Below are 26603 nucleotides of genomic sequence, written 5' to 3' on the forward strand. Positions count from 1 at the left end.
CTGGATAAACTCATCTCAAGATGTTGAAAAAAAAAAAAAATCTACCGTATGTATTGTACTAAAAAGTAGTTAGAACAACTGTGTGAGGCAAAAGGAGTGGAAAAAACGCTAAACGTTACAGCGTACAGTGGCTATAGAGTCTCATTTTGTGTCAAGTGGTGGCAGCTGGTGCTCACTCGCATCAGCCTTGACTTTTTGCCTTTGGGCCCCGACTCCCTTTAAAACCCTTTAGCCATGACGCCACATACCACGACACTGCACTTATAACTGGGCTGGTTGTCGGGGTCCAACAGGTGACTGCCTCAGAATAATACATACTGTACATAGTCCCAATGACTGAAGCTAACATCTGTTTCAGCCTCTGTGCTTCGCTAACTGCCTGATTCAAGGACAATTACTATACGTGTCAAAGGCTTTTAGTGGAAATGTATATCCATGACCTAAGCACACACAGTCAAAGCTAATTGTGGAGGGCATGCTGAAGCTGGGATACTAAAGAAGAATCAACCCAGATGTATTCTTTATCTATATAACATATTTGCTAGATGATGTGTACAACTGACATAATGCAGTTTCTGTATTCCAGAAGTTTAGGGTTTGCAATGCAACAACTAACACCTTACAACCATCGGCCTTAAAGGGGCAAATCCAAACAATAGCGAGTCTAATTAGTTACCAGGCTGACACAAGCAATTTCACTCTCACATTTTCACATTTATCAATATTTGAATATTTCTTCTATATATATATATATATATATATATATATATATATATATATTATATTATAGCCACCACATATGGAGGACATTAGGATTTAAAGGTGCACTGTGTGACCTTTCTGGTTGAGGGTCCACCACCTGCTCCAATATGGTGATGTTATTGCTTTGCCAGAAAGGTTCTATAGAATACTGTTACAGGTCAGGTGTTTCAGTTTTCAAACGTGTTCTCACACACTAAACTTTGACACACAGTAGAACATTCCAGGTAAACTACAACATAAAGACAAGCAGGTGGTGAAGCATCCTCAATAACACGTGTGCACCTTTTTAATTGATGAGATTCTTTACAGAAACTAGTTTGGGTCAATATAAACCAAATGGGCATTAGAAATTCACAGTTTTCTTCGTTGTGTACTTGCTCCTGCCTGAACAGATGTTGTTTAATGTTAGAGACACACTCACTCCAGGTCAGGGCCACTTCTTGGGTTAATGTTAGTTTTGTGATCTCCTGTTCCTCTGTGGCGACCTGTACTCCAATTTAAAAACTTCCTGACTCTTACCTCAAACAAACGCTGCTTCTGGAATTGTGGCGATTAGCATCTTCCTCAGAGGAAACCTGGCTCCACAGAGGAAAGGGAGCACCAGCTTCACAAATGTGATCCTGGAAATTGTTGAGACCATTTCAACTACAAAGTGTTTCAGTTCAGAATTATGTTGTTTGTTTGTCCTCAAATAAGACACCCACCCAGCCCATATTTGTGGTAAGTGGTTTTAATTCCACTACAGATTGATGTTATTTTTACTACTATCACTATTCAGTAGTGTTTCAAGGAGGCGCATGAGTAGTAGATTGTTTCTTTATCTCCAGGTCATGCAGCATTTGACCTGCTCAAAGCCACAACTCAGTGGTTTGCCTTTAATAAAGTCAGCTGAACTCGGGACACTTAATGGTTGTATTCATTGGTTTTGCTCATGGGGATTATGTGTGGTCACATACAGCATAAACACTTAACTAATACCTTTTCTAATCCTCCCGGATCGAAGGGCTGTAAATAATACTTGAACTATAAAATCTGTCTTTCTATTTAACCAGACTGGGTCAAAAGAGTGCACATTCAGTCGAATACAAGTGCTTTTATGTTGACTCAGGTGTATGACTGCTGAGTAAACATAATGTGTATCTATCTACCGTATATGCATACATTTAAAAGTATCATTGTGTAGCATCAGTGCTATAGGCCTCATCATGTAGGATTTTGTTTACTGCTGCTCAGTAGAAGCATTTATAACACAGAGTTGCTGAGTAGTCAGACAATAGAGCTCACTTGGCACAGATCCTAAGGCATGGTATTGTCAGAGGCTGAAGGATATGGAAAAATAATCAACCAGCTACACGTGTCCTTTTTCAAGCCCAAGACAAAACCATATTTTATGTATTATGTATTATAACAATAGACACTCTCAATCAAAAGTTTGACTTTTTGTGTTATCTGTTTTGTTCACAGATCTCCATTTTGAGGCGGCAAGGAAGAACAGTTTTTTCAACAGTGCCTGAGAACGCAGAAAGAGAAGCTCAAAGCCTGTTTGTCCAAGAGGTATGAGATTTATAAATAAAAATAGTTTTCTTCAATAGAAGCAGTTCAATGCAATACAAGAGGTAGCTATTTTATCTGCAACTTTGAAAGAAATCACAATCTTTAACAATAAAGACTCTGTGCTGTTCAGATGTAATGCACTGGCAACTACATAAAGATGATGCCCATCAGGTTTTACTCACGGCCTTAATACCATCAGTGAACACACAGGAGCAGCTCCTGGTGCTGCCTCTAGGAACACCTTTGGTCATTCTCCCACACCAGCAGCTCTGGAACCATTTCCCCCTCTATTTGAGGACAGCAGATCTGATGACCCTTTGACAAAGTCGTACAGACTTTTGTTGGCTGAAGGCTACACAGTTGGTCCCTGACTGTGTTTGAGAGTGGGAGTTTGTAGTGTCTGTGGTTGTCAGCTCTTGATGTGAATGTTGTTGCTTCTCCTTAACTGCAGAACAAGAACCTGCTGCATTGTCTTTAATTGAGTCAAACTGATTGTGTGCATCTTTTCCTGTATACAAAAAATTTAATTAAATGACAGTATCTTAACCCTGCGACGAGCTGGCCCTTTTTGAAATGAAATGATAATACTTGGTCATTTGTTGGTTAATCAGAAATCAGAATGAGAAATCCTAAAACATAACATTTTCAAAGTAATAAGATAAGATAAGATATTGTATTTGCTAGAATAACAATGGTCTGTGGATCATGTTTTGTCCGATCCCATAAACGTCCACACACTGACATCACTAGGGCAGCTGCAGATCATCACTCCAGGAGCCTCCTTGTTTCCGATTGCTCTTCTGATCGAGATGTGTTCGGTTTCACTTCTTGTAAAGGGCTTGTCCTTCTGCAGAAGCGATTCAACTGAGCTGCTCCTATCACTGACTATAACAACCAACAGATGTCCCCTTCCAAGAAAGCCGTGACGATCATACTCCCAGTTTGTCTGTTGAAATTGCAGTTGTAGTAGGAGTTTATTTGCTTTGGATGACTTTAGACATAGGTTATACATAAACTATAAGCCTGAAGTAAATGAAGAATTAAATGGGTATAGTGGGTATATATTTCAATTAGGGCTTGGAATAACCAGGTCCCTCACAATCCTACACACAACACATGGCTCATAATATGCTAATGTTACAATTTTGCCACACATAATATTCTGCAATATATCACTATTTTTTACATCCAAATACATTATCAAATAATAAATGAATAATATTTCAAATGTATTCCATAAACATTTTTTTGCTCTCACTAAAAAAGCACGACAACCCTAATTACAATATGTTATAGAAAGTATCTAGGCAGTCCCAACCCTAATAAAGCTCCTGGTTTTACACCAAATATATTTTATAGAATGTAGTAGCTTGATGGGTCAGTCAAGTGCGTGTGTTGTGAAAAATAAATGATAATCTGTTTCCAACTAAAATATAATGAATTAATGTATTTGATCTATTTGCCTTTTTTTCTATTGTCAACCTAATGCTCTATATATCACATGGCTTGTAATAGTTTGTTTTGTTTTTATTTTCTTTCAGTGCATTAAGACCTACAAGTCTGACTGGCACGTTGTGAACTACAAGTATGAGGACTATTCGGGCGACTTCAGACAGCTGCCTGTGTAAGTCCATGATTTATAACCTCTTCTAACGTGTCACTTTTCCATTGTTTTGATGGGGAAATTCAGACACCGACTCACAAACTGTGCTCAGGAAGAACAAAACAAGCTGTCATCGTTTGGTGTTGAGATAATGACAAGGAAAACTGACCGTTATATTTACCTGTCTGTTTCCTTAAATTGCGTTTAGGCCATTTCCCGGCTGGTGTCTGGCTGGAAAACACTGTCATTGTTGGTATGTTGGGAAGTTATCACGCGTAATTCCCCGAACAGCGTTAATTTGACTGCCAAATATTAATATGCAGCGAGAATCTAACCTTGACAAATCATAACAACTGTGAATTCAAGGAAGTAATGATAAACACTGCTGGAATACGTCAAACTCTGGGGTATTTTTAATATTATTAGCTTGGGTTTGTTTTTTGGCGCTCAAGACCAGAACGCAAACCGTATCCTGTCTTTAAACAAGCCAATTTAAACTTCAAGAGGTTTGGTATTCTTGTGTAAACAGTTCAGTAAGATATAATTGTCAAAGTAACCTCAATCTTGTGTATTCAAATGCACTTCATTATTTGTACTATCAATAAAGGTTTATATATAAATATAAAGTTTATATTACATTTACCTCCACTACCATGTGTTTTACTGTTGCTGTGAATTACTACTAATACTGTACTACTATCACTGCCACCATCACTAAATCTTTGACTACTTAAAAGTACTACTATCCCTACTACTACTACTACTACTACTACAAAAATAGGATGTTATGTGTTTTTTGTTTTGTCTAAAAGATTGTACATCATATCTTTTGCAGCAAAGCATCCAGGCCTGACAAACTGGCCGTCCATGTCTTTGAGGTAGACGAGGATGTTGACAAAGATGAGGTATATTTTATTTCTAATTATGTACAGTTTACTGAACACAATGAACGCACTACCTCTACACTTCTGCTCATGTGGCTTATTTCAGTCTTTAAAGTGGCTTTCCTGTTCTCGTTACTGGACTTAGAGATTTGTGTCTAATAGCCCACATCGGTGCAGGCTGTAAGTATAATTAGGGGTAATTTGCACTTAAAGTTAAACAAGACTCTCTTTCGACAATGAAAAGTTCAGCTTCTCGCAGATGGTGGATTTCCTGTCGCTCTAATGAGACGAGGGCGTGAGCTTTGCACAGATTAACTCAGTATTTGTTATGTTTGGAAAAGCTTATTACAACTTTAGCTGACTGACAGAAAACTTATAAATTAGGCTTAGTTTCCTTATATTCCTCCCATTATGTATACAGTATTTATGTCAGTAATGATGACAATGATGATAAACAGCACCTCCTGTTGGTAACTGATATTTGAAAGTTCCAGTGGACAATTTCTACATGTTACGTATACCTGGATGTTTTTTTCCACACTTTTGATTTAAAATTGGTATTAATGGTGTCACTTTTTCAACATAGACTTACCGTATGTATTATTTCAGAATTTGTCATGAGTATTCTTATCATGTTACTCAAGTCTCCAACTCTATTTCGATACTGAGGAATGATTTTCAGTCCTGATTTGGATACCACTATAATCAAAAAATGCTCTGATGCACTGATCACGCTCAATATCATTCAAAAAGTCAAACTTTGTCTTGTTAATGTGGTTAATTTTATATTTTTTTATTTTTTGTATCAGTACTTCAGTTCAAATGAGTATCTAGTTTCAATACTAGTTTTATTATCAATTAGTATCTGATTATACTTTGTAAATGATTGCGTAAATGATTGCGTAACGTCCTTATCCATTACTATTCCCACACCAAACTATAAATCATTGTGTATTTGAATAATATTTGCTTATTAGGCAAAACCTTTGAGATTTCTTACACATCTTACTCCTGGATACTGTTGCCTCTCAGGGATCGGGATCAAATTTGTCTAGACATTGACGACAAGTGTTCACATTCAGGCTGCAAGCTTTCCATGTGCTTTCCACAAGGCCTGGTGAAGATATTATAATCCGTGCCAACACTTTTAAAGCCCCCGGTTGCTTTGTTTGACCATAATTTTGGATTGGAACAAAGATTTATTGAAAAATCATTGACTGCTCACTGCAATGTGACAGACAATGACAAATCTGTTATCCAGCTCACCCCTCGCTTCCCATAACTCCCGAAACGGTTTCTTTTTACAGATAGCTTTGTGTGTAGTCATAGATTTTCTACGCCAACAAAAGGTGGTGATCTCATGCAGTGTGAGAAGATTTGATCCATGTGTTGAAGTTATTTATTTGGTCAGCAGCTCACAGTTTGTTGAATGTTCTTGAGCGTAATTGTTTTTAGGGAGACAGACCTACATCAGGTTAAACTCTGTGTCATCTCAAAGCATAAGATCTGAGGCTGTCAGAGCGTGTGTTCAAAACAGACCAGTGTTTCTGTGTTTTATTTCAAATAGGTTTAAAATGTGTGGCTCATTTATATAGCTATATGTTTTTACCAAATTACAGGGATTGACATTAATATTCCCTTCAAAGTGCACTGTGCAACTTGTCTGCCACCTACTTGTCTCCATGGAGATGTTAATGTATTGATTGAAATGTTTAAAGCCATACTCAGAGGTGGGAGATGTATTGACAAATTGTTATTTCTGAGATATGCAAAATTAGTTTAACAAGTTTATTGTCTGTAATTAAAACCGCAAATAAAGATGATTAAAAATAAAATTAACAGAAAGAAAAAAGAGTATAAAGTGATATTTATGTCCTTTTGTGGTTGATCTTAGGGCTCATTCACATTGTGTGCCACCTGAACCTCTACGACAGAGTATAAGGGCCAACCCCCCCAAAAAAATGCGCTGCACTACGAGAATAATGTCATTAAATAACGAGAAAAAAGTCATTAATTAATGAGAAAAAAACTCCTTAATTAATGAGAAAAAAGTTGTAGTTTAGGGGCCGATTCAAAGTGACGTGATCAGTTCACTTTCAGCCCCGCGGTCAGGACGCAAAAGAACGGGCTTGGATGAGCTGACAGTTTAGAACTACATAAAAGCCTGAAATAGATGTTAAAGTGTTTCCTGGCCTTTAAAACGATGTCTTACGTGTGTGTTGATTACAAGACAAGACACTGCGTTTAGCAGCACCTTTCCTGTTACGCATCATTCACTGACAGTTGGATAAACGCTTTACTTTCTCCATGATGTACCCGTAGTGCATCATGGGCTCAAACACCAGCCGTGCTCCGTGCCACAGCCGCCCGCAGACAGGTGGAGCAGCGTCGCTGTTATATTCACCCATTCTCTGCTCCTCTAAGTTGTTTGTCCACTATTCTCACGTGCTCATTGTGTGCACTTAAGTTTTATGCCCGGATTCTAACCTTTTGTCATCTCTTGGACAAACTCAGTAAAACACACAGAACACAAAACATCCGTCTGCGCCTTGTCAACTCCTGACGCCCGGATCGCCAAAAAGCGATATGTTTTACGCACACGCATCATCCATACATCATCCATACATCATCCATACATCATCCATACATCATGGCATGAGCTCCAACACACGCGAGCACCAACACCGGAGTACACCATTTTACAGGTCCAGGACCTGACATGGGAACACTGCACCGGGGCAATGATTGTTTGTAATGTCTAAAAGGCCCGCATTATAAAGATCGACATCTATTGTGGGCTTTTGTATTCACTTTTAACCAAGTGCCATTTGCGTCCTGGTGGTGTGTTTGTGTAATGAAGACTCCAGACAGATGCATTTGACTCAGTGCAGATCAGCTTCATAGCTTTATACACAGTTCCTACCAAACAGAGCGCTGTTACTGGACTGTACCATTATGCAACACTGAGGGGGGGGCCGTAATATGGTGCTGAAAGTGAACCGCGTATCTGACTTTATTCTCTTTAAATTATGAGATTTTTCTCGTTATTTAACGAGAATAAAGTCATTAATTAATGACATTATTCTCGTAGTGCCCCGCATTTTTTTGGGGGGGGTTGGCCCTTATACTCCGTCGTAAACCTCAGCCAAGACATTTATTTAAAAATGTATCCACTGTCTGTGTCTGTTACTTTGAACTTAATTATGTTGAGTTTGATCTTTGCTTTTACAGGATACAGCCTCTCTCGGGTCACAAAAAGGAGGGATCACCAAACATGGCTGGCTTTCCAAAGGCAATATGAACAGTGCCATCAGCGTTACTATGAGGGTAAGGGAGCCAGCACTTAGATAGATTGTCAGATAATTTCACGTCTTCAGCATTGACGCACTTAAACTGTATTCAATATTTGTTTCAGTCCTTCAAGCGGCGCTATTTCCATCTAACACAGCTGGGAGACGGTTCCTATAACCTCACCTTTTACAAGGATGAGAAAATCTCCAAAGAGCCCAAAGGAACCATATTTCTGGACTCCTGTATGGGTGTTGTTCAGGTAAAAGGATTTATACTATCATAAAGTCATAATAATATTTATCACAAGTTGGGGATCCAATTGTGTGCAGATAAACACCTTTTTCAAGCAATTTCTTAATTACAAAATGAACTTGCCAAACATTTGACAAAGCTTCTTGCTGAATACTTCCCTGAAACCGGAGCTGCCTTTTGCCCCGGGCCAGCTTTATACTGCTGACTCTGATCTGATGGCACAAGGTGAATGCTGAGGTCTCACTTCCATGCACTTACCGCACAATCAATGGCACGTGTTGTGTCTGTTAGCCCATACAACCTAGTGTGCACACTTATGAGTCTGTCATGTCAATGGATGGAAGAAAAAATACTGACATATCCAAATGGCTGAGATGTTCCCAAAAACAATAGAGCATTTAAGCCTAAATTAGAATTTCATATTATTACTACTGCTCAGTTTTTACTCTCAAATGTGCTGTACATGTGGTCGATTTAGTTTAAGGGTACATTAATAAATCAATATATTGTGTAAAGCATACTAAATAAGCTGGATGTGCTATATGTTATGGTATATCAACTCCTCTATAACTAGAACTATTACAAATGCTATGTGTCATGTGATCACTTTCCTCTTTTATACCATATATAGTTGTGTTTTCTGCTTTATATAATTGGGAATGACTTAGAATGATCTCATTACTAAACCTCGAACTGCACCAAAGTTAAAGTTTAAGACCTCTGTCACGTAATAAGTAGATGATCAGCAAAGCCACATGGAAGCAATTTTCTTTTCTTATAACTTTACTTTTAGAGAAGGTGTTTTTTACAGAGACATTTGTATATAAAAAAGGAAGAAAAATATATGTAATGGTGCATCATTCATAATAAGAATTCATGTTTTTCAAGGTATTTTTAAGCAATAAAAGCTCAAAACACCTGTAATAGAATAATTGGAAGATAAGTTTAATGTTCTACTGTGGAATATTATAGACAAAGTAATAAGATCTACATGGAAGTGGTAAGTTGCATAGTACATATTTTAAAGGAGCATATATATATATCTATATCTATATCTATGCCAAGGTATCGATTCTATCCTAAGGTAAATTGTAATGCTTTGAGTCATAATCAAACTTTAAAATAGGCTAAATGTTACATTATAGAGGCCTAAAACTCCTGTAACAACTCTAGTAGCTGTGTTTGTTGTGTGTTCTGTGTGTTGAGTCATTATCAAAACAGGCCTTAAAGTTGCTCAAAATGTTTACTCCACAAAAGCTCTGTCCCTCCCTTGCTCTCCCACTCGCTGTATGAACATTTTGCCCAAAGCACAGCCAAAACCGAAGCAAAACAATCCACCCTCTGTTGGCAATGATGAGGCCTCACAAATTCCCCTAAAAGTCTTGCTCAGACTTTATCAACCTGTTTGAAAATCTGGAATCAGCTGGATCAGTGCAGCGATATCGCTACTCTTGGTTTGGGGTCAAGAGTTGAGTTTGTAAATCTTGTTTAAGAGTCTCTCCCTTGAAAGTCTGTTGTGAACTATTATTTCTACTGTGACCGTCTTTCTTTCAATTTGAAGGTAATTTCAAAAAGGTTAATATTTGTCATATTTTAATTATTTATTAATTCTCACAGGCCTGTTTTTATTTATTTTATTTATTTTATTTATTTTATTTATTTTATTTATTTTATTTTATTTATTTTATTTATTTTATTTATTTTATTTATTTTATTTATTTTATTTATTTTATTTATTTTATCTATACTATCTATACTATCTATACTATCATTATTCATTATTAATGATTCATTATACATATCATTATTATTCATTTTATTCATTTTTTCATTTTAACATATAAGATACATTATCAGTGACATACATTTACACAGGGAATTAATGAAAAGCACCAAAAAGAAGCGCAATCTTATTTTATCTGCCCCTGTCAACTTGTCCTTAACACTGATATTTTATTTTATCTTTTTCAGCACAGAATGTAAACCACTCACCTTTGTAATGTTGGCACTCCTTACATATTAGTTTTGGAGGTTTAGCAAGAATTCCTTCAGGTTTGCTCTCAGATTCCCCACTTTCAAAAGCAAATATCCACCTATCATTTAATCAGAAACCAAACAAAAACACAGATTTGGTATTTTGTCTCATATCCCTCTGTGTATTTTAAATAAAAACCAACAGTCTCCTTTCCTCTCCTCAGAATATCAAAGTCAAGAGGTTCGCCTTCGAGCTGAAGATGCAGGATAAGAGCACGTACCTGTTGGCGGCGGACAGCGAGGGAGAGATGGAGGAGTGGATCAGCACGCTCAACAAGATCCTCCACAGCAGCTTTGAGATCGCCATGCAGGAGAAGAGGAACGGGGAGGTCCATGACGGTGTGTGTCCGGACAGTTTAGGTTCTGACAACTCTAAGCCAAACTGTTTTTGGTTTGGATGTGCATGCATGTAATCAAAACATTCAGTACCGGCGAGATAAACTCAAATAAACAAACTCCAATGGGTCAGAGAAAGTGCAAAACTGCTGTATTATCAGGCCTTAACTTCATTTTTCTTTGCTTTTACTTTTGCATGATTGTATTAGTTCCATATTTTCTAAGTTGTGTTTTATTTCAGAAAATTATTCTTCGTCAAATATATCAAAAATATGCTGTCCTGGCAATATTGTTTGTCATGATCTCTGAAGTCTGCTGTGTAGCGCTTAATGGAGCATCATATATTACACAACTGCATTTCATATTTAACCTAAAAGTGGGAAATGTCCTTATATATTGTGTATTTAAACATGAGTTAACACTGCGCAAATCTCTGCCCTTTGCTGGGATTAGTGTTGTTTTTGTTAAGGAGCTCTTCATTCACACTAATTAGTTAAGTTTTGACGTACTTTTGTATTGTGAAGTGTTACCAGACCACCCAGGCGTTTCACCCAGCCTGCTCCATCTGCTGGGTGTAAACTGCGCTGGAGCTGGTTCATTAATCTCGCAATATAGGATCTTATATTTACCGTGCATAAAATACCAGTGTATATACAACATTAAACCGTCACCAGATGATTAAGGAATCTACTGTACGTGGCTGATGTCCTGCCATAACTTCGTGTTTGTGTCTTCATCTGCTTGCATTGCTTCCAGATGATGATCTTGGCAAGTCTGACAGTTCCTCTGGCAGCATGGACAGCTTTCAGGTGGGTCTGCGTCAAAACCGTCCACTTTGTTTGGATAGTTTCATTTTCACTTAATTTGCGAAGATGAGACGGAGATCATCGTTACATAACCAGGTTTACGTAGTGTATTTGAAATTCGTCTCACACCTTTTAGCATCGAGTTGTAGCCAATTGTGCAAATAAATAATAAAACAATATAAAAATGATGTTAGATTTATCGTGCCAGACGCCTTTCCGGATAATCGTGATTTAATTGACTCTGCTGAACCCATATATATCGAGTGCACGTCATTCAGTACCTCACTATAACACTAAAAATGATTTATTTACCTGAAATGCCTCCATATTTTATCCCACATTACAAGGCAGGTCGTTTACTCAATGGTAAATCTAAATGTAAATGTGGGAGGACTCTCTGTGCCAGTATCCCCTGACTCGAGGCCCCCCGTGGCTGCATAACATCACTTTTATAGAAAATAAAGTTCGAATGATAAATTCAGAGGAGGAAAATGATGTCTTCCACTCTGATTTAAGGGAATATTTTCTTCTCCTGCAGAGCTCCAGAGACATCGAGACTAGGCTGCGGAACGAGACGCGGTTGAAGCTTTTCACACTGGATCCAGACACACAGGTATGATCGAGTTAGACCGAGCTAGAAAAGTAAACGTATTCTATTGGTCAACTCATCACTTACTAGTTACCTTTACTCTGCAGCTGGATGTAACTTGTAATTCTTTACTTGCAGAAACTAGATTTCTCAGGAATAGAGCCGGATGTGAAGCAGTTTGAGGAGAAGTTTGTCAAGCGCCTCCTGGTGAACTGCAATGACCTCGCCTTTAATCTGCAAAGCTGTGTGGCTGAGAACGAGGAAGGCCCCACCACCAATGTGAGACACTCAAATAAAATGAGACACTTGATTAAGACAGAAGTGCTGGTTATTCATTGTGGCCGGATGGACTGGTGAGCGAGGAAGTGATGGGATGTGCTGTCATGGCGACCACAGTGCATGTTTAGCATTAGAGTCGGTACAATGGATGTTGATATCCTGCTGTCGTCCTGAATTAAAGGGTTTAACAGTTTCCACAAAAACAATAACGTGGCACCCAGACGTTAACAAAACACAGAGCTACTGAGGTGGATCGTGCAGGAGCAGCTCTGTCCACCAACATGATCCCTTAACTGCCTTATAACTTTACAAACAAAACAATTGGACAACTGATACACAGTATTTGTATTCATTTATATTTTCATTCAGTGTTCAGTATGACATGTCAAATTAGCCTCTAAAAGTATTCTTTACAAACCAGTAAGGAATCTAATTTACATGTTCTAGTTATTTTTATATAGGCAGTAATAAGAAAACTGTAATTAGGATATTACTAAAACTGCATAGTTTCTGTGAATCAGTGTAATCAGTTGTATAATCTTGAATCATAGGGAGAGGCCTGTCACGATAACAAATGTTGCAGTAGAATATATTTGCTACAGAAAAATATCAAAACCTCTTTGTGCCACTACAATAACCACAAAGTTAACAAAATAGCTAAAAAAATAACCTTTCTATCATGTACTGTACAATAGGTGCCGTATCAGTCAATGTCCCTAAAAGCAATTTTATTATCAGCACCAGCAGCTTAATCCTATAATACTACTATTTATTTATTGATTTATTTATTGATGTTTTCTTTGTCAGGTGGAGCCTTTCTTCATCACCTTGTCCTTATTTGACATCCAAAATGGCCGAAAGATCTCGTCCGACTTCCATGTGGACTTGAATCACCCGTCTGTGCGAGGGATGCTACCCAGTAACACCAGTCAGTACATCAACGGCGGAGGAGACGTCCACACTGAGGTCCGGCTTGTCCACGGAGTGCCAGAGACAGTCCTGCAGTACCCCAGACAAGTGAGCAGCAAATGTTATTTCAACTTTCCAAACTCATATCTAAATACGATGTTGTTTCTTCTCAGGGAGTCTTTTCAGTAACATGCCCTCATCCAGACATCTTCTTAGTAGCAAGAATAGAGAAAGTTCTTCAAGGGGGAATCAACCACTGCGCAGAGCCCTACATGAAAAATTCAGACTCCACAAAGGTACAGGCCGACCAAACTCTTTACATAACCCGTCTCAGCATACTCCAGCATAACTCCACATTATACACTGATAATCGCTCCTGTGCTGACCACTCGCACACTCAAAACAAACATTGACTTTGGCTGAGAACATTTTCTTCTTGGGCCTTTATGAGCACGGTGGTAGTAATTCAATCATGTGGAGAAGACGTGGAATGGATTTTGTGTGAGTCACTTTGTTCAGAGCTGAGAGTGTGTCTGTCGATGGGAAATATTAGCATTGTTCAAAGTTGTGAATACAAGCAATAAAAGTACATCTCCGCTCTCCCCTCAGGTGGCACAGAAGGTTTTGAAAAATGCCAAGCTTGCGTGTGGCAGATTAGGACAATATAGGATGCCTTTTGCCTGGGCAGCAAGGTATGTTTTCATGTTATGCTTTTATTTCTGTTTTATTGAGCTTTGAACCAAGAGCATGAGATTCAGCATTTTCTTACAGATTTTCAATTATCATCCTAGAACACTATAATAGTTTTTGCTCATCATTTTAGGCCGTGTTTGGAAGAATACTTAGTTACAGAATACTGATTACCTCAATCAAAATGTATTTTGCAACGTATTTGGTTTCATGGTCCAATCAGAGTGCTGTATTCTGAACGCATACTGGGACTACATAGGATTGAAAACCTCTTAATGTTTGTTAATGCAAAATCACACATTCAAACGCCTATGATCAATGTTTAGATGTACAGATCAATGTTTTTACTTTATACCGTGCAGTTTGAAACATAAAATTGCACATGTATTAAATGATCAAATATAACAGCAATAGTTGTCTCAAATCACATTAAATAATACCTGAGTAGTTATTGAATCATTCACAATGATGAAACTCTTGAAGTGTTAGTGTTTATAATAATGGTCTAGGTATATGTTTAGTGAATTTTGGACTTTTCACACTATTACAACGCTTTCTTTTGTCTCTCTCAGGCCTCTGTTTAAAGATGCTTCAGGAACACTTGAAAAAGGAGCTCGCTTCTCAGCACTGTACAGACAAGACTCAAACAAGCTGTCCAACGAAGACATGCTCAAACTGCTGGCCGACTTCAGAAAGTGTGTAACATCCTCCTGTGCATATTTTTCAATCAAAATGATGAAACTCAATGTCACTACGGTTGTTATAATCTGCTCTTTCCACATTGATCCAAACTGATATTTTGGTCTTTATTCCTAAGGCCGGAGAAGATGGCCAAGCTCTCTGTAATCCTAGGAAATCTTGATGTTACGATCGACAGTGTCGCCCCTGACTTGACGAGTAAGCTCCATAAATCTTCGCAGCTCAGCGCAGACGGGCCTGTCAGTGGGCTGTGTATTTAAACTGACTCCTGTTGCTGTTTTTAGATTGCGTTACCTCATCCTACATTCCTGTGAAGCAGTTTGATGTCAGCGAGAAGGCCGCCATTTTCTTTGAAGTGGAGGAGTTCGCTCCCTGTTTAGCTAAATGTTCCCAGCCTTTCACCACCTACAGCAATCACCTCTACATCTACCCAAAGTACCTGAAGTATGACGGACAGAAGTCTTTTGCAAAGGTATTACTTCTTACTAACGCAACATCATTTCAACAAGCGGCTCACAACGTCAGAAACCATTTTATTCATTGTTTTACAGGCAAGAAATATAGCGGTTTGCATCGAGTTCAGAGATTCAGACGAGGAGGATGCTGTGTCGCTAAAGGTAGACTAAAGCGTTTCAAGATTTTAATTACAAAACTGTAATTGGGAACTTGATATGACTTATTTTGCACAGTGTATTTACGGCCGCCCTGGAGGACCTCTGTTTACCAAAAATGCCTTCGCTGCAGTATTACATCACCAGCAAAACCCAGAGTTTTATGATGAGGTGCAGTAAATTCCCAGAGTCTCGGGTCTAATGAATTTCAGGAAGATTTACTAATGTTTTGAATGTCTTTTATGGCTTAGTTTAAAATTGAGCTTCCAACTCAGCTGCACGAGAAGCACCACTTGCTCTTCACCTTTTATCACATCAGCTGTGAGAGCAACAGCAAGGCCAGCACCAAAAAGAGGGAACTTGTTGAAACTCAAGGTAATGCATTTGTAAATGAAAGTCTTAATAGCGATGTCTGTGGCTGTTGCTTCCTGTGTACAAACATCTCTCCTCATTTCTCCTTCAGTGGGTTACGCCTGGCTCCCGCTGTTGAAGGACGGCCGCGTGATCATGAACGACAATCACATCCCTGTAGCCGCAAACCTGCCTCCAGGATACCTCAGCTGTCAGGAGGGCGCCAAGGTATAAACCTCAAACCGTCAAAGTAGTAAAGATCTGTCAATTTCTAACAATATATGATGTTTTATAGCACACAAATTCAGAGGTCAAATGGGTGGATGGAGGCAAATCATTGTTCAGGATCGTGTCTCATTTAGTATCCACGGTCTACACTCAGGTTGGTAAAAGCAAAAACAATGTATGTATATAAAAAGATTTGCAGGCATTTATTAACTGGACTGATATGTCTTTTTGCAGGATCAGCATTTGCATAATTTCTTTCATCACTGTCAGATCCACAAATCTGCCTCTCCAATGTCAGGAGGACAATTAGTGAAATATCTGAAGGTAAACTAAAATAATAAGTTCTTACTACAGCTCAACTACTTTGTTATATTCCACAAATGAGTGACCATATAAGAAGGTGTCTAAATATATATATTTTTTCATCCCAAATGCCCTTTAGTTTAAATTATTAAAACCACTCCCTATAGAGCACGAGAATTTTCAATTGGCCTAATGTTAAACCAATGGAGATTTTAGGATGCTAAATACTACACTATACTATAGTCTGACAATAGAATAGTGTGTTAAATGTATTTACCAGGAGTGACCTAGCAGTTTTTTGTGTTCTACAGCTTTTTCGTTTACTTTTATTTGTTTTTTGCTAGTGTTATTTATGGATGTTTGACACATTAACACATTAACATAACGTTTTCTGACATTTGATCAAAACCTCTATAGGTAGTTCAATCTAAATATAACCAGGTGAGGAACAACAAATGTATTAAAATTAAAGTTGAGAGACAATTTAATCTATCCTTGTGCACAATGTCCTGAGGGTCAAACTGCTGGTCAGTGCAGTGGGGTCTGCCCAGTCCCAGCCACTCAAGCATAAGGCCTGTGTTGTTATTAGATTAGTTTCCACATGCGTCAGAGCCCACAAAGCTCTTTGTTTGCATTGAAGGAGTGTAATTCCCATTATTACCAGGCTAATTAAATGATTTCTTTATTAATGTCCCCTTTTATCTTGTGATATCAGAGTCTACATGCCATGGAGGCTCCTGTAATGATCAAGTTCCTGCCCACCATCTTGAATCAGCTGTTCCGGGTGCTAACCACTGCCACCCAGGAAGACGTGGCTGTCAATGTGACCAGGCAAATATCCACCTTCATATCATTGTGAAGTTATTATTTATAGGTAGTTTCTAAGTTTGTGTTTCCCCTTAGAGTCATGATTCACATTGTTGCTCAGTGCCACGAGGAAGGCTTGGAGCATTATTTGAGATCATACGTGAAGGTACAATATCTTTACAACTCCAAGCATACATAATTGCATGTATAATAGTCAAGAAAATATGTTCTGCCTTCCAGTATGTGTTCCGAACTGAACCTTACACATCAGCCAACAGCAGAACAATTCACGAGGAACTGGCCAAAGCCATGACGGCCATCTTGAAGCCCTCCACTGACTTCCTCACAAGTAACAAACTGCTAAAGGTGAAATGTTTCTGCCAAATCTAATGATCTTGATCACTTAAGATGCAATGTATTTTGATACTGATTCAATTCTGTTTTGTCCTTTAGTACTCCTGGTATTTCTTTGAAGCACTGGTTAAGTCCATGGCTCAGTATTTGATTGAGAGCTGTAAGGTGAAGGTACGTATCACCCATTTATGCTGCTCAATGTTTTGACCATTAGCTCTAACCTTGCCATTTTATATTTCAGCTTTCTAGAAACCAGCGTTTTTCTGCACCTTTCCATCACACGGTAGAGACTCTGGTCAATATGATGATGCCACATATCACTCAGAAATACAAAGACAATCTGGATGCAGCCCGAAACGCCAACCACAGCCTTGCAGTCTTCATCAAGGTTAGAATTCACACAAATATAGTGTAATAGTTTTGGAGTTTAATCTATAACCATTAACACGACCCTTTTTCATACAGAGATGCTTTAACCTAATGGACAGAGGCTTTACCTTCAAGCAAATCAACAACTACATGAACTGTTTTGTGCCCGGAGACCCTAAGGTAAAGCTCAAATAGATAATAACTTGATTGTATTTTGTTGTAAGTTGTATCACTAAATTATGTATCAATTTGCAGACGCTGTTCGAGTTCAAATTTGAGTTTCTACGTGTTGTGTGCAACCACGAACACTATGTGCCACTGAACCTACCCATCCCATTTGGAAAAGGAAGGATACTGAGATTTCAAGGTAAGACGCCACAACTATTACTTTTACTATCTTAAATGACACGATAACGATATTGTTGGTGTTTGAATGCACGGCCCTTCTGTGTTTCTGTATTAGCCTCATTATCTCAGTGCGAAACAGTGGAGTCTGATAGTGCAGTAGGTAGGTGAACGCTGCGCTGCCTCTGCGCTACTGAAAAATGCTGCGTACGTCAATCTAATCAAAATATGTTCTATGTTTAATCAAAGAGGAAACCGATTATAATCCTTTTTTGCTTAATCTTTCTAATGACAATCCACCCAAGAAAATATGAAAGTGTATTTGGTAATCTTTGCTTGATTTATGACACTTTCAATGCATTTCAGGTTAAGATTGAACTTCATTTTCTATAATATACTATTTAATACTGCGTCTTACAGCTGTCTGTCCAATCACTAGCTCTAATCCCATTTTGTCCACAATAATCAAAGCTTATGTGGAACAACTGCTCTCTGACTCCACCTGCAAAGTCGACCTCCTTTTGTATGTTTAAAAATGAAAACCAATCAGACAAATGATCATCAAGTGTATTTATTGTTGTTCATATCTTGCAGTTTGAGTTTGTAATGTTTGTTCTGAGGTTCCTCGCTCACCACTCCTAATCTCCTCATTGCCTTGCTGTTCCCGGCAGATTTCCAGCTGGATTACTCACTGACAGACGACTTCTGTAAAAATCACTTCCTGGTTGGACTGCTCCTCAGGGAGGTCTGCGCCGCACTGCAGGAGTTCAGGGAAATTCGTCAGATCTCTATCAATGTGCTGAAGAATCTGATGATCAAGCACACGTTTGATGACCGCTACACCTCTAAGGTATCTACTGAGGCCTCATTGTCACAATGTCATATTCTGGGTCTTGTCTAAGAGATGATTTTGTGTTTCAGAGTCAACAAGCCAGACTGGCCACTCTGTACTTCCCCCTGTTTGTCCTGCTTCAGGAGAGCGTCAACAGGCTTAACGTCAAAGAGGTCTCCCCCTTGATAGTCAACCATTCCAACAATGTAAGGGCGCCATCTACTGGTTTAAGTGAAAACTTTTGTCTTTGGGTACATTTACATGGCCAGTAATAATCACATAATAATAATAATAATAATAATCAGATCGGATGTTTGCTGTGTGTTTACATGCACAAGATAAATCTGTTCCTCAAAAACACTGGTGACATGTGTCTGTTCACCTGTGGCTTTTTCTTTTTTTTGTCTTTTTTTAAAATTTCCTTCCTTTTCTCCTGCACCTGCACATACGATAACAACTAGACAGAAATCCGATTTAACGTTTTACATGTCATTTCAATTATTTGATAACTCCAGAAAACGGATAATGATCAGATTTCTATTGTGCATGCAAATATAACCAGTGTCAGATTATGCCTAACTATAGTAACTACTCCACAGATGACTGTATTTGCTATATTTCATGTTTGCAATTGTTTTAGAATGGGAAAGAAGAGCCTCTCTACAGCAATACTCTGATGACCCCTCCCAGATCCAGCACGTTTTTGGACACCAGCTTGCACAAAGATGTTTTTGGAGCTATCTCTGGTGAGCTATGAGAAAAAAAAACAGTTTTCAGTTAAATTCTTAAATTAATGGTAAAACTGTTCTCATGATAGCCTCACCTCACACCGCTTCCACTCCCAACATTAACCTGGTGCGAAATGCAGACTCCCGGGGCTCCCTCATCAGCACTGACTCTGGGAACAGTCTGCCAGAGAGGGGCAATGACAAGAGCAACTCCCTAGACAAGGTACATCACATGGAACATTCATTTATCTTTTTACTGTTCATTCATGTTTATGTTTAGAGCAGACACATAAATGTAAACGCACCAATATAAAGTCTATTATTTGTGTGTCATTGTTAACCGCATGGCCGCCAGACGGGGAACTTTATACGGAGACACTCCGTCACTGGCCCCAACGTTGCAGGGCCGTTTGAGTCCATGTTCTCCAAATGCAAAAAGCGTGTCACTGTGGACTTCTCCCTGCTCTCTGGTTCACGTGAGCCTGAACCACAGCCTGACGTTGCACTTCAAGTACAAGCCTCGCTCTGTGTCCCACCGGGGAGTGTGAAAGTCTGTGTGGCGTGTGGGTGAAGCCCTTTCACGTCCAGTTTATTTCAGGCTTTGTTCTTCTCTTCTCTTGTGGCCAAACTTAACCACACAGGCTTTATCTATTATTCTCTGGATGCTGATATGCATGCTCTCAAAAAAGCGGTGTGTGTTTTGCGTCAACATAAAATAATTTTGTAAATGACTAACCAAAGACGGCATGTGGTAAATTTTGCAGAACCAGTCCACCTCCAACACGCTGGGAAACACGCTCCTGAGAGGAGACAAACTGGACCAGACAGAGGTCAAGAGCCTCCTCATGTGCTTCCTGCATGTGCTCAAAAGCATGTCTGAAGGTAACGACACATGGCAACATTACACCACCTCGGCAAGGAAAGTGTATTTGTAGAGTACAATTTGTACACAAGGCAATTAAAATTGCTTCACCCAACAGGAAAAAATGAATTAAAATAACAAAACAAATAAAGACATAAAAGAGAAGAGTGCAAAGAAAATCCTGTCCGTCATATGCACAACTAAACTGTGCATATGACTGAGATTTGAACATAGCTAGAGTAGAGGCCTGTCTCACATTTATCTCCATAAAACTGAAATGCAGATTCCCCATGTTTAGTTCTGACTCTGGCACCAGCAGGAGGCCGGTCCATGTTTAGTTCTGACTCTGGCACCTGCAGGAGGCCGGTCCATGTTTAGTCCTGACTCTGGCACCAGCAGGAGGCCGGTCCCTGTTTAGTCCTGACTCTGGCACCAGCAGGAGGCCGGTCCATGTTTAGTCCTGACTCTGGCACCAGCAGGAGGCCGGTCCATGTTTAGTCCTGACTCTGGCACCAGCAGGAGGCCGGTCCATGTTTAGTCCTGACTCTGGCACCAGCCGGAGGCCGCTCCATGTTTAGTCCTGACTCTGGCACCAGCAGGAGGCTGGTCCATGTTTAGTCCTGACTCTGGCACCAGCAGGAGGCCGGTCCATGTTTAGTCCTGACTCTGGCACCAGCAGGAGGCCGCTCCATGTTTAGTCCTGACTCTGGGCACCAGCAGGAGGCCGGTCCATGTTTAGTCCTGACTCTGGCACCAGCAGGAGGCCGGTCCATGTTTAGTCCTGACTCTGGCACCAGCAGGAGGCCGGTCCATGTTTAGTCCTGACTCTGGCACCAGCAGGAGGCCGGTCCATGTTTAGTCCTGACTCTGGCACCAGCAGGAGGCCGCTCCATGTTTAGTCCTGACTCTGGGCACCAGCAGGAGGCCGCTCCATGTTTAGTCCTGACTCTGGGCACCAGCAGGAGGCCGGTCCATGTTTAGTCCTGACTCTGGGCACCAGCAGGAGGCCGGTCCATGTTTAGTCCTGACTCTGGCACCAGCAGGAGGCCGCTCCATGTTTAGTCCTGACTCTGGGCACCAGCAGGAGGCCGCTCCATGTTTAGTCCTGACTCTGGCACCAGCAGGAGGCCGCTCCATGTTTAGTCCTGACTCTGGCACCAGCAGGAGGCCGGTCCATGTTTAGTCCTGACTCTGGCACCAGCAGGAGGCCGGTCCATGTTTAGTCCTGACTCTGGCACCAGCAGGAGGCCGCTCCATGTTTAGTCCTGACTCTGGCACCAGCAGGAGGCCGCTCCATGTTTAGTCCTGACTCTGGGCACCAGCAGGAGGCCGCTCCATGTTTAGTCCTGACTCTGGGCACCAGCAGGAGGCCGGTCCATGTTTAGTCCTGACTCTGGGCACCAGCAGGAGGCCGGTCCATGTTTAGTCCTGACTCTGGCACCAGCAGGAGGCCGCTCCATGTTTAGTCCTGACTCTGGCACCAGCAGGAGGCCGGTCCATGTTTAGTCCTGACTCTGGCACCAGCAGGAGGCCGGTCCATGTTTAGTCCTGACTCTGGCACCAGCAGGAGGCCGCTCCATGTTTAGTCCTGACTCTGGGCACCAGCAGGAGGCCGCTCCATGTTTAGTCCTGACTCTGGGCACCAGCAGGAGGCCGGTCCAAGTTTAGTCCTGACTCTGGCACCAGCAGGAGGCCGCTCCATGTTTAGTCCTGACTCTGGGCACCAGCAGGAGGCCGCTCCATGTTTAGTCCTGACTCTGGCACCAGCAGGAGGCCGCTCCATGTTTAGTCCTGACTCTGGCACCAGCAGGAGGCCGGTCCATGTTTAGTCCTGACTCTGGCACCAGCAGGAGGCCGGTCCATGTTTAGTCCTGACTCTGGCACCAGCAGGAGGCTGGTCCCTGAGGTCCTCAGAATCCGAGATGGTTCATATGGCACTAACTTTGGTGCTAGGTCATGGAGAGACTCATACACAAGCAGAGCTGCTTTAAAGTCTATTCTCTGAGCCACAGGGGGCAGTGCAGAGACCTGAGCATCTTGATGTATTTGATGCCATTGTTAAGTAAACCACAATCTGTTTCAGATGCTCTGTTCACATACTGGAACAAAGCTTCTTCTGCTGAACTTATGGACTTCTTCTCCTTGTTAGAGTGAGTCGATGCTTATGTAGTATGTAGATAGTAATGTATAGCTGTCATGTATAACGTGTTTTATTTTGTTTCCTTTTAGAATATGCCTTCATCAGTTCAGATATATGGGGAAGCGATACATAGCAAGGTAATGTAGACCAACATTTTCTATGAAATAAAGGATATTGTATTGTTTATTATTGTTATTATTTCTGTACAAAGAACACTCAAATGTTTATTGGTTGTCATATGAATTACAACAATTTCCAAGCTCAAAATAACCACATTCAAAACACAACAGACAAAAACAAGGGTTTCAAAATCAGAGATATATTCATATTTTTTAAAATCATATCCGTCTGATTACCCAGAGGTTGGGAAATTATTTGCCACTAGGTGGAGCTACACTACATTTTAAAGTAGATTCCATTAACCAGTGGAGGCACTGATAAGATTCCTAAAGTGCTTTTATGTAAATACATACTGCATTAAGGGAAATCTTTGAAGATCTTGGCCTAGAGTCTCTGAGGGTTGTGGGTATTTCTAACCTCCCACTACTGTCTCTACTTCTGTTCACTTGAATGCTGACAAGTTTAACATAATGAATAAGCCTGGCTCCTGCCCTCTCCTGCCTGGGTAAGAACAAAGGTGGAACTCACATTCTTAAAGTGCTTTTGCATGTGTACCTTTTTTAGCCTCTGCCTGTTTTACCAACATGCATGGTCTGAATATTAAGTCTTGATGTGATGCTCTGGGCACTTTTTTTTTTAATTTGCTTGACATTCTGCACCAATTCAATTCTGTTCCTCTGTGGAGCTGCCAGAACTCTCTCGTTGATGCTCTAACATACTAACGGCTCTGTTGAAGGCTGATTATCATTCATCTGACATTGTGTTGTTGCCTCTTCAGGAACCAGGATGGGGCAGGACCTGTGGCTCATGAGCGGAAGTCTCAGACTTTGCCTGTGTCCCGTAACAGGGCAGGAATGATGCATGCCCGCTTACAGCAGCTCAGCAGCCTGGATAACTCACACACATTTAACCACAGTAAGTGTGCCATTCAAGGGGCCATCAAATGGTATTTGTAGCCACTTTTGTCAACATAAACTCTTCAGGCTGCTTATGCTTCTCAGTGACATTACCTCGGTTTTCATTTTATGTCCGATCATGGGTAGAAATTCTGAAGGACTTTATTATGTTGTCCACTGATTAATATTGTGTAATAAAAAACATATCTTTGATGTATTTATTTAATTTGTTAAAAGATGTACATGATCTAGAAGTTGACTCTTTCCAAACATCCGTTCTAAAACTTCCAGGGGAAAATTGCATGAAATACTTTCTTCTCACACTGAACGGGACCATAAATTACATTTTTGAAATAAACATATGTATGTGTCAACTATATGGGTTTGTCTTTATATATATATATCTGTCTCTTTCCTGCAGCGTACAGTCACTCAGATGCAGACGTGTTAAACCAGTCGCTCCTGGAGGCTAACATTGCCACTGAGGTCTGCCTCACTGTCCTGGACACACTCAGTGTCTTCATCATGGGATTCAAGGTAGCACTACTTACATACGTTGCATTTTAATGATTTTTAGACCGTTATGACCTTAATATTCTGTCCACAGACACAGCTGTGCTCAGACCATGGCCACAGTCCTCTCATGAAGAAGGTTTTTGAAGTCCATCTTTGTTTTTTGAGGATAAACCAATCAGAAACAGCACTGAAGCAGGTCTTTACCTCCCTGCGCACCTTTATCTATAAGGTATGCAGAAAGATGCCAGATCATGTGTACAAATCCGATGTTTCAGATTAATGCCTAACACGTCCATTTCTCTTGTAGTTTCCCTGCACATTTTTCGAAGGTCGCTCTGACATGTGTGCAGCATTCTGCTATGAAATCCTCAAGTGTTGCAACTCCAAGTTGAGCTCCATACGCAGTGATGCAGCTCATCTGCTGTACTTCCTCATGAAGAGCAACTTTGACTACACTGGTCGCAAGTCTTTTGTTCGAACACACTTGCAGGTTTGACCTGTTTTATTGAGCTAAATAATAATGATAACAACACATTTTAACATTTGACATTGTATTTACAGGTGGTGATTGCTGTCAGTCAGTTGATTGCTGACGTCATTGGAATAGGAAGCACCCGATTTCAACAGTCTTTGTCAATCATCAATAATTGTGCCAACAGTGACAAAACTATTAAGGTCAGAACCACATGTTTGTTTCTATTGTTTACGTATTTACTTTTATATACTCATATCTTTTTATCCTCCTGAACAGAACACAGCTTTCCCATCCGACGTTAAGGACTTGACCAAACGCATCAGGACTGTTCTGATGGCCACAGCGCAGATGAAGGAACATGAGAGAGACCCAGAGATGCTGGTGGACCTGCAGTACAGTCTGGCCAAGTCTTATGCCAGTACTCCGGAGCTACGCAAGACCTGGTTGGACAGCATGGCTCGCATCCATGTGAAGAACGGTGACCTGTCGGAGGTAAGTGCCATCGCTTCAAGGAAATGTTTGGCTCCATTCGGAAACATTAATCAATGTCATTGTGTTTGTTTACAGGCAGCAATGTGCTATGTGCATGTCGCAGCACTTGTAGCAGAATACCTAGAAAGAAAAGGTATTGCATTTCTTATTTATGTATACTGTATTTGACTTTGACTGAGAGGCAGTTAAATAAATAAATAAAATTGTGATCTTTTCCCCTGCAGGCATGTTCAAACAGGGTTGTTCGGCATTCCGGGTTGTGACTCCAAATATTGATGAAGAAGCGGCCATGATGGAAGATGTCGGGATGCAGGATGTTCACTTCAATGAGGTGTTTTTTAATTGTTTTATTCTTATTCATTTAGTTTGATAAGAGCAAGCCAACAAAAACGTAAAAGTGAGCAAAAAGTGAGCAAATCTCCAAATGACACTGAAAAATTGTGACTCACTGCTGCCCCCTTCAGGATGTTCTGATGGAGCTGTTGGAGGAGTGTGCTGATGGACTGTGGAAAGCAGAACGATACGAGCTCATTTGTGACATTTACAAACTCATCATTCCCATTTATGAGAAGCGCAGGGACTTTGAGGTAGAACTCTTATTCCATTTACAACACGTCCTTTTCCAATGTTGTTATCCTAACAATTCCCAATTATGATATTGGTCAGAAACTGGCCCATCTGTACGACACACTGCATCGAGCCTACAGTAAAGTGACAGAGGTCATGCACACTGGGAAGAGGCTCCTGGGAACATACTTCAGAGTGGCCTTTTTTGGTCAGGTAAATATCAACAATGTTTGACTTTTTATGTAAACTTTAGAAACCTTCATAACACGTAACATCTAAAATTATAATTAAAATAATCAGTTAATAATTCATCATCCCTATTTACTTTTTTCCTTCTTTAAAGGCTGCGGTAAGTGGTGCAGTGATCCTTGCTGGTTTTGTTTGTGCTTCTGCTGCTGATTTTACTGCACTTACCAGCTACTCTTTGAAATGCTATACTTTTTTAATAAGAAATAAGAAATTCTTTAGCATCTGGTGCTTTCCTGACACAGAATATTGCTGGCTTGTTTACGTTTCTGCCTTATTAAAACGTTCAAAAATGTTATCAGTTTATTTGTTAATTGAATAACATGTGGTTTTCGCCCCGTGTGTTGTGTTTTACTCCCAATTATCTTGACATACTAAAGCTCTAATACCAATTGTAGCATACTTAGAATTGTGTTATTGATATTTGTAAGTAAGGAATAACATTGCATTTATTTTTCCATTCTTTTAGCATTACCAGTTTACAGATTCAGATGTTGAGGTAAATCAGTGCTGTTGCAGTTAATCTGCAGTGATGTATTGGGTCATTGTTGTCTAACTAATAAAATAATACCTAAAAAAGCCCTTTAGTTTATACCGGTAGTTGTAATAGAGCCCTAAATGCTGATACATAATGCGCCTGTCAATAGCTCAATGCATGGCCCCCTAATTTGGA

General features: G+C 40.1%; 1 protein-coding gene across 3 annotated transcripts in view; it reads left to right on the top strand.

Annotated features, from left to right (window-relative positions):
• Positions 1-26603, top strand: part of LOC140359607 (dedicator of cytokinesis protein 9-like) — a 58922-nt gene that overhangs the window by 28868 nt on the left and 3451 nt on the right. Inside the window, exons 3-48 of one of the 3 annotated variants that reach the window (XM_072444628.1) lie at positions 2227-2316; positions 3858-3940; positions 4755-4824; positions 8035-8130; positions 8219-8353; positions 10545-10719; positions 11473-11525; positions 12061-12135; positions 12250-12390; positions 13198-13407; positions 13473-13595; positions 13909-13991; positions 14562-14684; positions 14807-14886; positions 14973-15160; positions 15240-15305; positions 15378-15470; positions 15551-15674; positions 15763-15878; positions 15946-16032; positions 16113-16202; positions 16897-17012; positions 17085-17154; positions 17229-17354; positions 17442-17513; positions 17584-17730; positions 17808-17891; positions 17967-18078; positions 18728-18906; positions 18978-19094; positions 19529-19634; positions 19706-19839; positions 20381-20498; positions 22562-22628; positions 22708-22755; positions 23586-23653; positions 24056-24171; positions 24242-24379; positions 24458-24640; positions 24712-24825; positions 24902-25117; positions 25193-25250; positions 25342-25448; positions 25582-25704; positions 25784-25897; positions 26400-26429. In XM_072444628.1, coding sequence (XP_072300729.1) covers positions 2227-2316; positions 3858-3940; positions 4755-4824; positions 8035-8130; positions 8219-8353; positions 10545-10719; positions 11473-11525; positions 12061-12135; positions 12250-12390; positions 13198-13407; positions 13473-13595; positions 13909-13991; positions 14562-14684; positions 14807-14886; positions 14973-15160; positions 15240-15305; positions 15378-15470; positions 15551-15674; positions 15763-15878; positions 15946-16032; positions 16113-16202; positions 16897-17012; positions 17085-17154; positions 17229-17354; positions 17442-17513; positions 17584-17730; positions 17808-17891; positions 17967-18078; positions 18728-18906; positions 18978-19094; positions 19529-19634; positions 19706-19839; positions 20381-20498; positions 22562-22628; positions 22708-22755; positions 23586-23653; positions 24056-24171; positions 24242-24379; positions 24458-24640; positions 24712-24825; positions 24902-25117; positions 25193-25250; positions 25342-25448; positions 25582-25704; positions 25784-25897; positions 26400-26429 — 5064 coding nt within the window. Of the gene's footprint in view, positions 1-2226; positions 2317-3857; positions 3941-4754; positions 4825-8034; positions 8131-8218; positions 8354-10544; positions 10720-11472; positions 11526-12060; positions 12136-12249; positions 12391-13197; positions 13408-13472; positions 13596-13908; positions 13992-14561; positions 14685-14806; positions 14887-14972; positions 15161-15239; positions 15306-15377; positions 15471-15550; positions 15675-15762; positions 15879-15945; positions 16033-16112; positions 16203-16896; positions 17013-17084; positions 17155-17228; positions 17355-17441; positions 17514-17583; positions 17731-17807; positions 17892-17966; positions 18079-18727; positions 18907-18977; positions 19095-19528; positions 19635-19705; positions 19840-20380; positions 20499-22561; positions 22629-22707; positions 22756-23516; positions 23654-24055; positions 24172-24241; positions 24380-24457; positions 24641-24711; positions 24826-24901; positions 25118-25192; positions 25251-25341; positions 25449-25581; positions 25705-25783; positions 25898-26399; positions 26430-26603 lie in introns of all 3 variants that reach the window. The other 2 variants (XM_072444626.1, XM_072444627.1) reach the window with 2 other exon arrangements.

Source organism: Eucyclogobius newberryi, unplaced genomic scaffold (genome assembly GCF_026437365.1).
Source record: "Eucyclogobius newberryi isolate DKJ021-1_F unplaced genomic scaffold, fEucNew1.0.hap1 SCAF_14, whole genome shotgun sequence".
Lineage (NCBI taxonomy): Eukaryota > Metazoa > Chordata > Actinopteri > Gobiiformes > Gobiidae > Eucyclogobius > Eucyclogobius newberryi.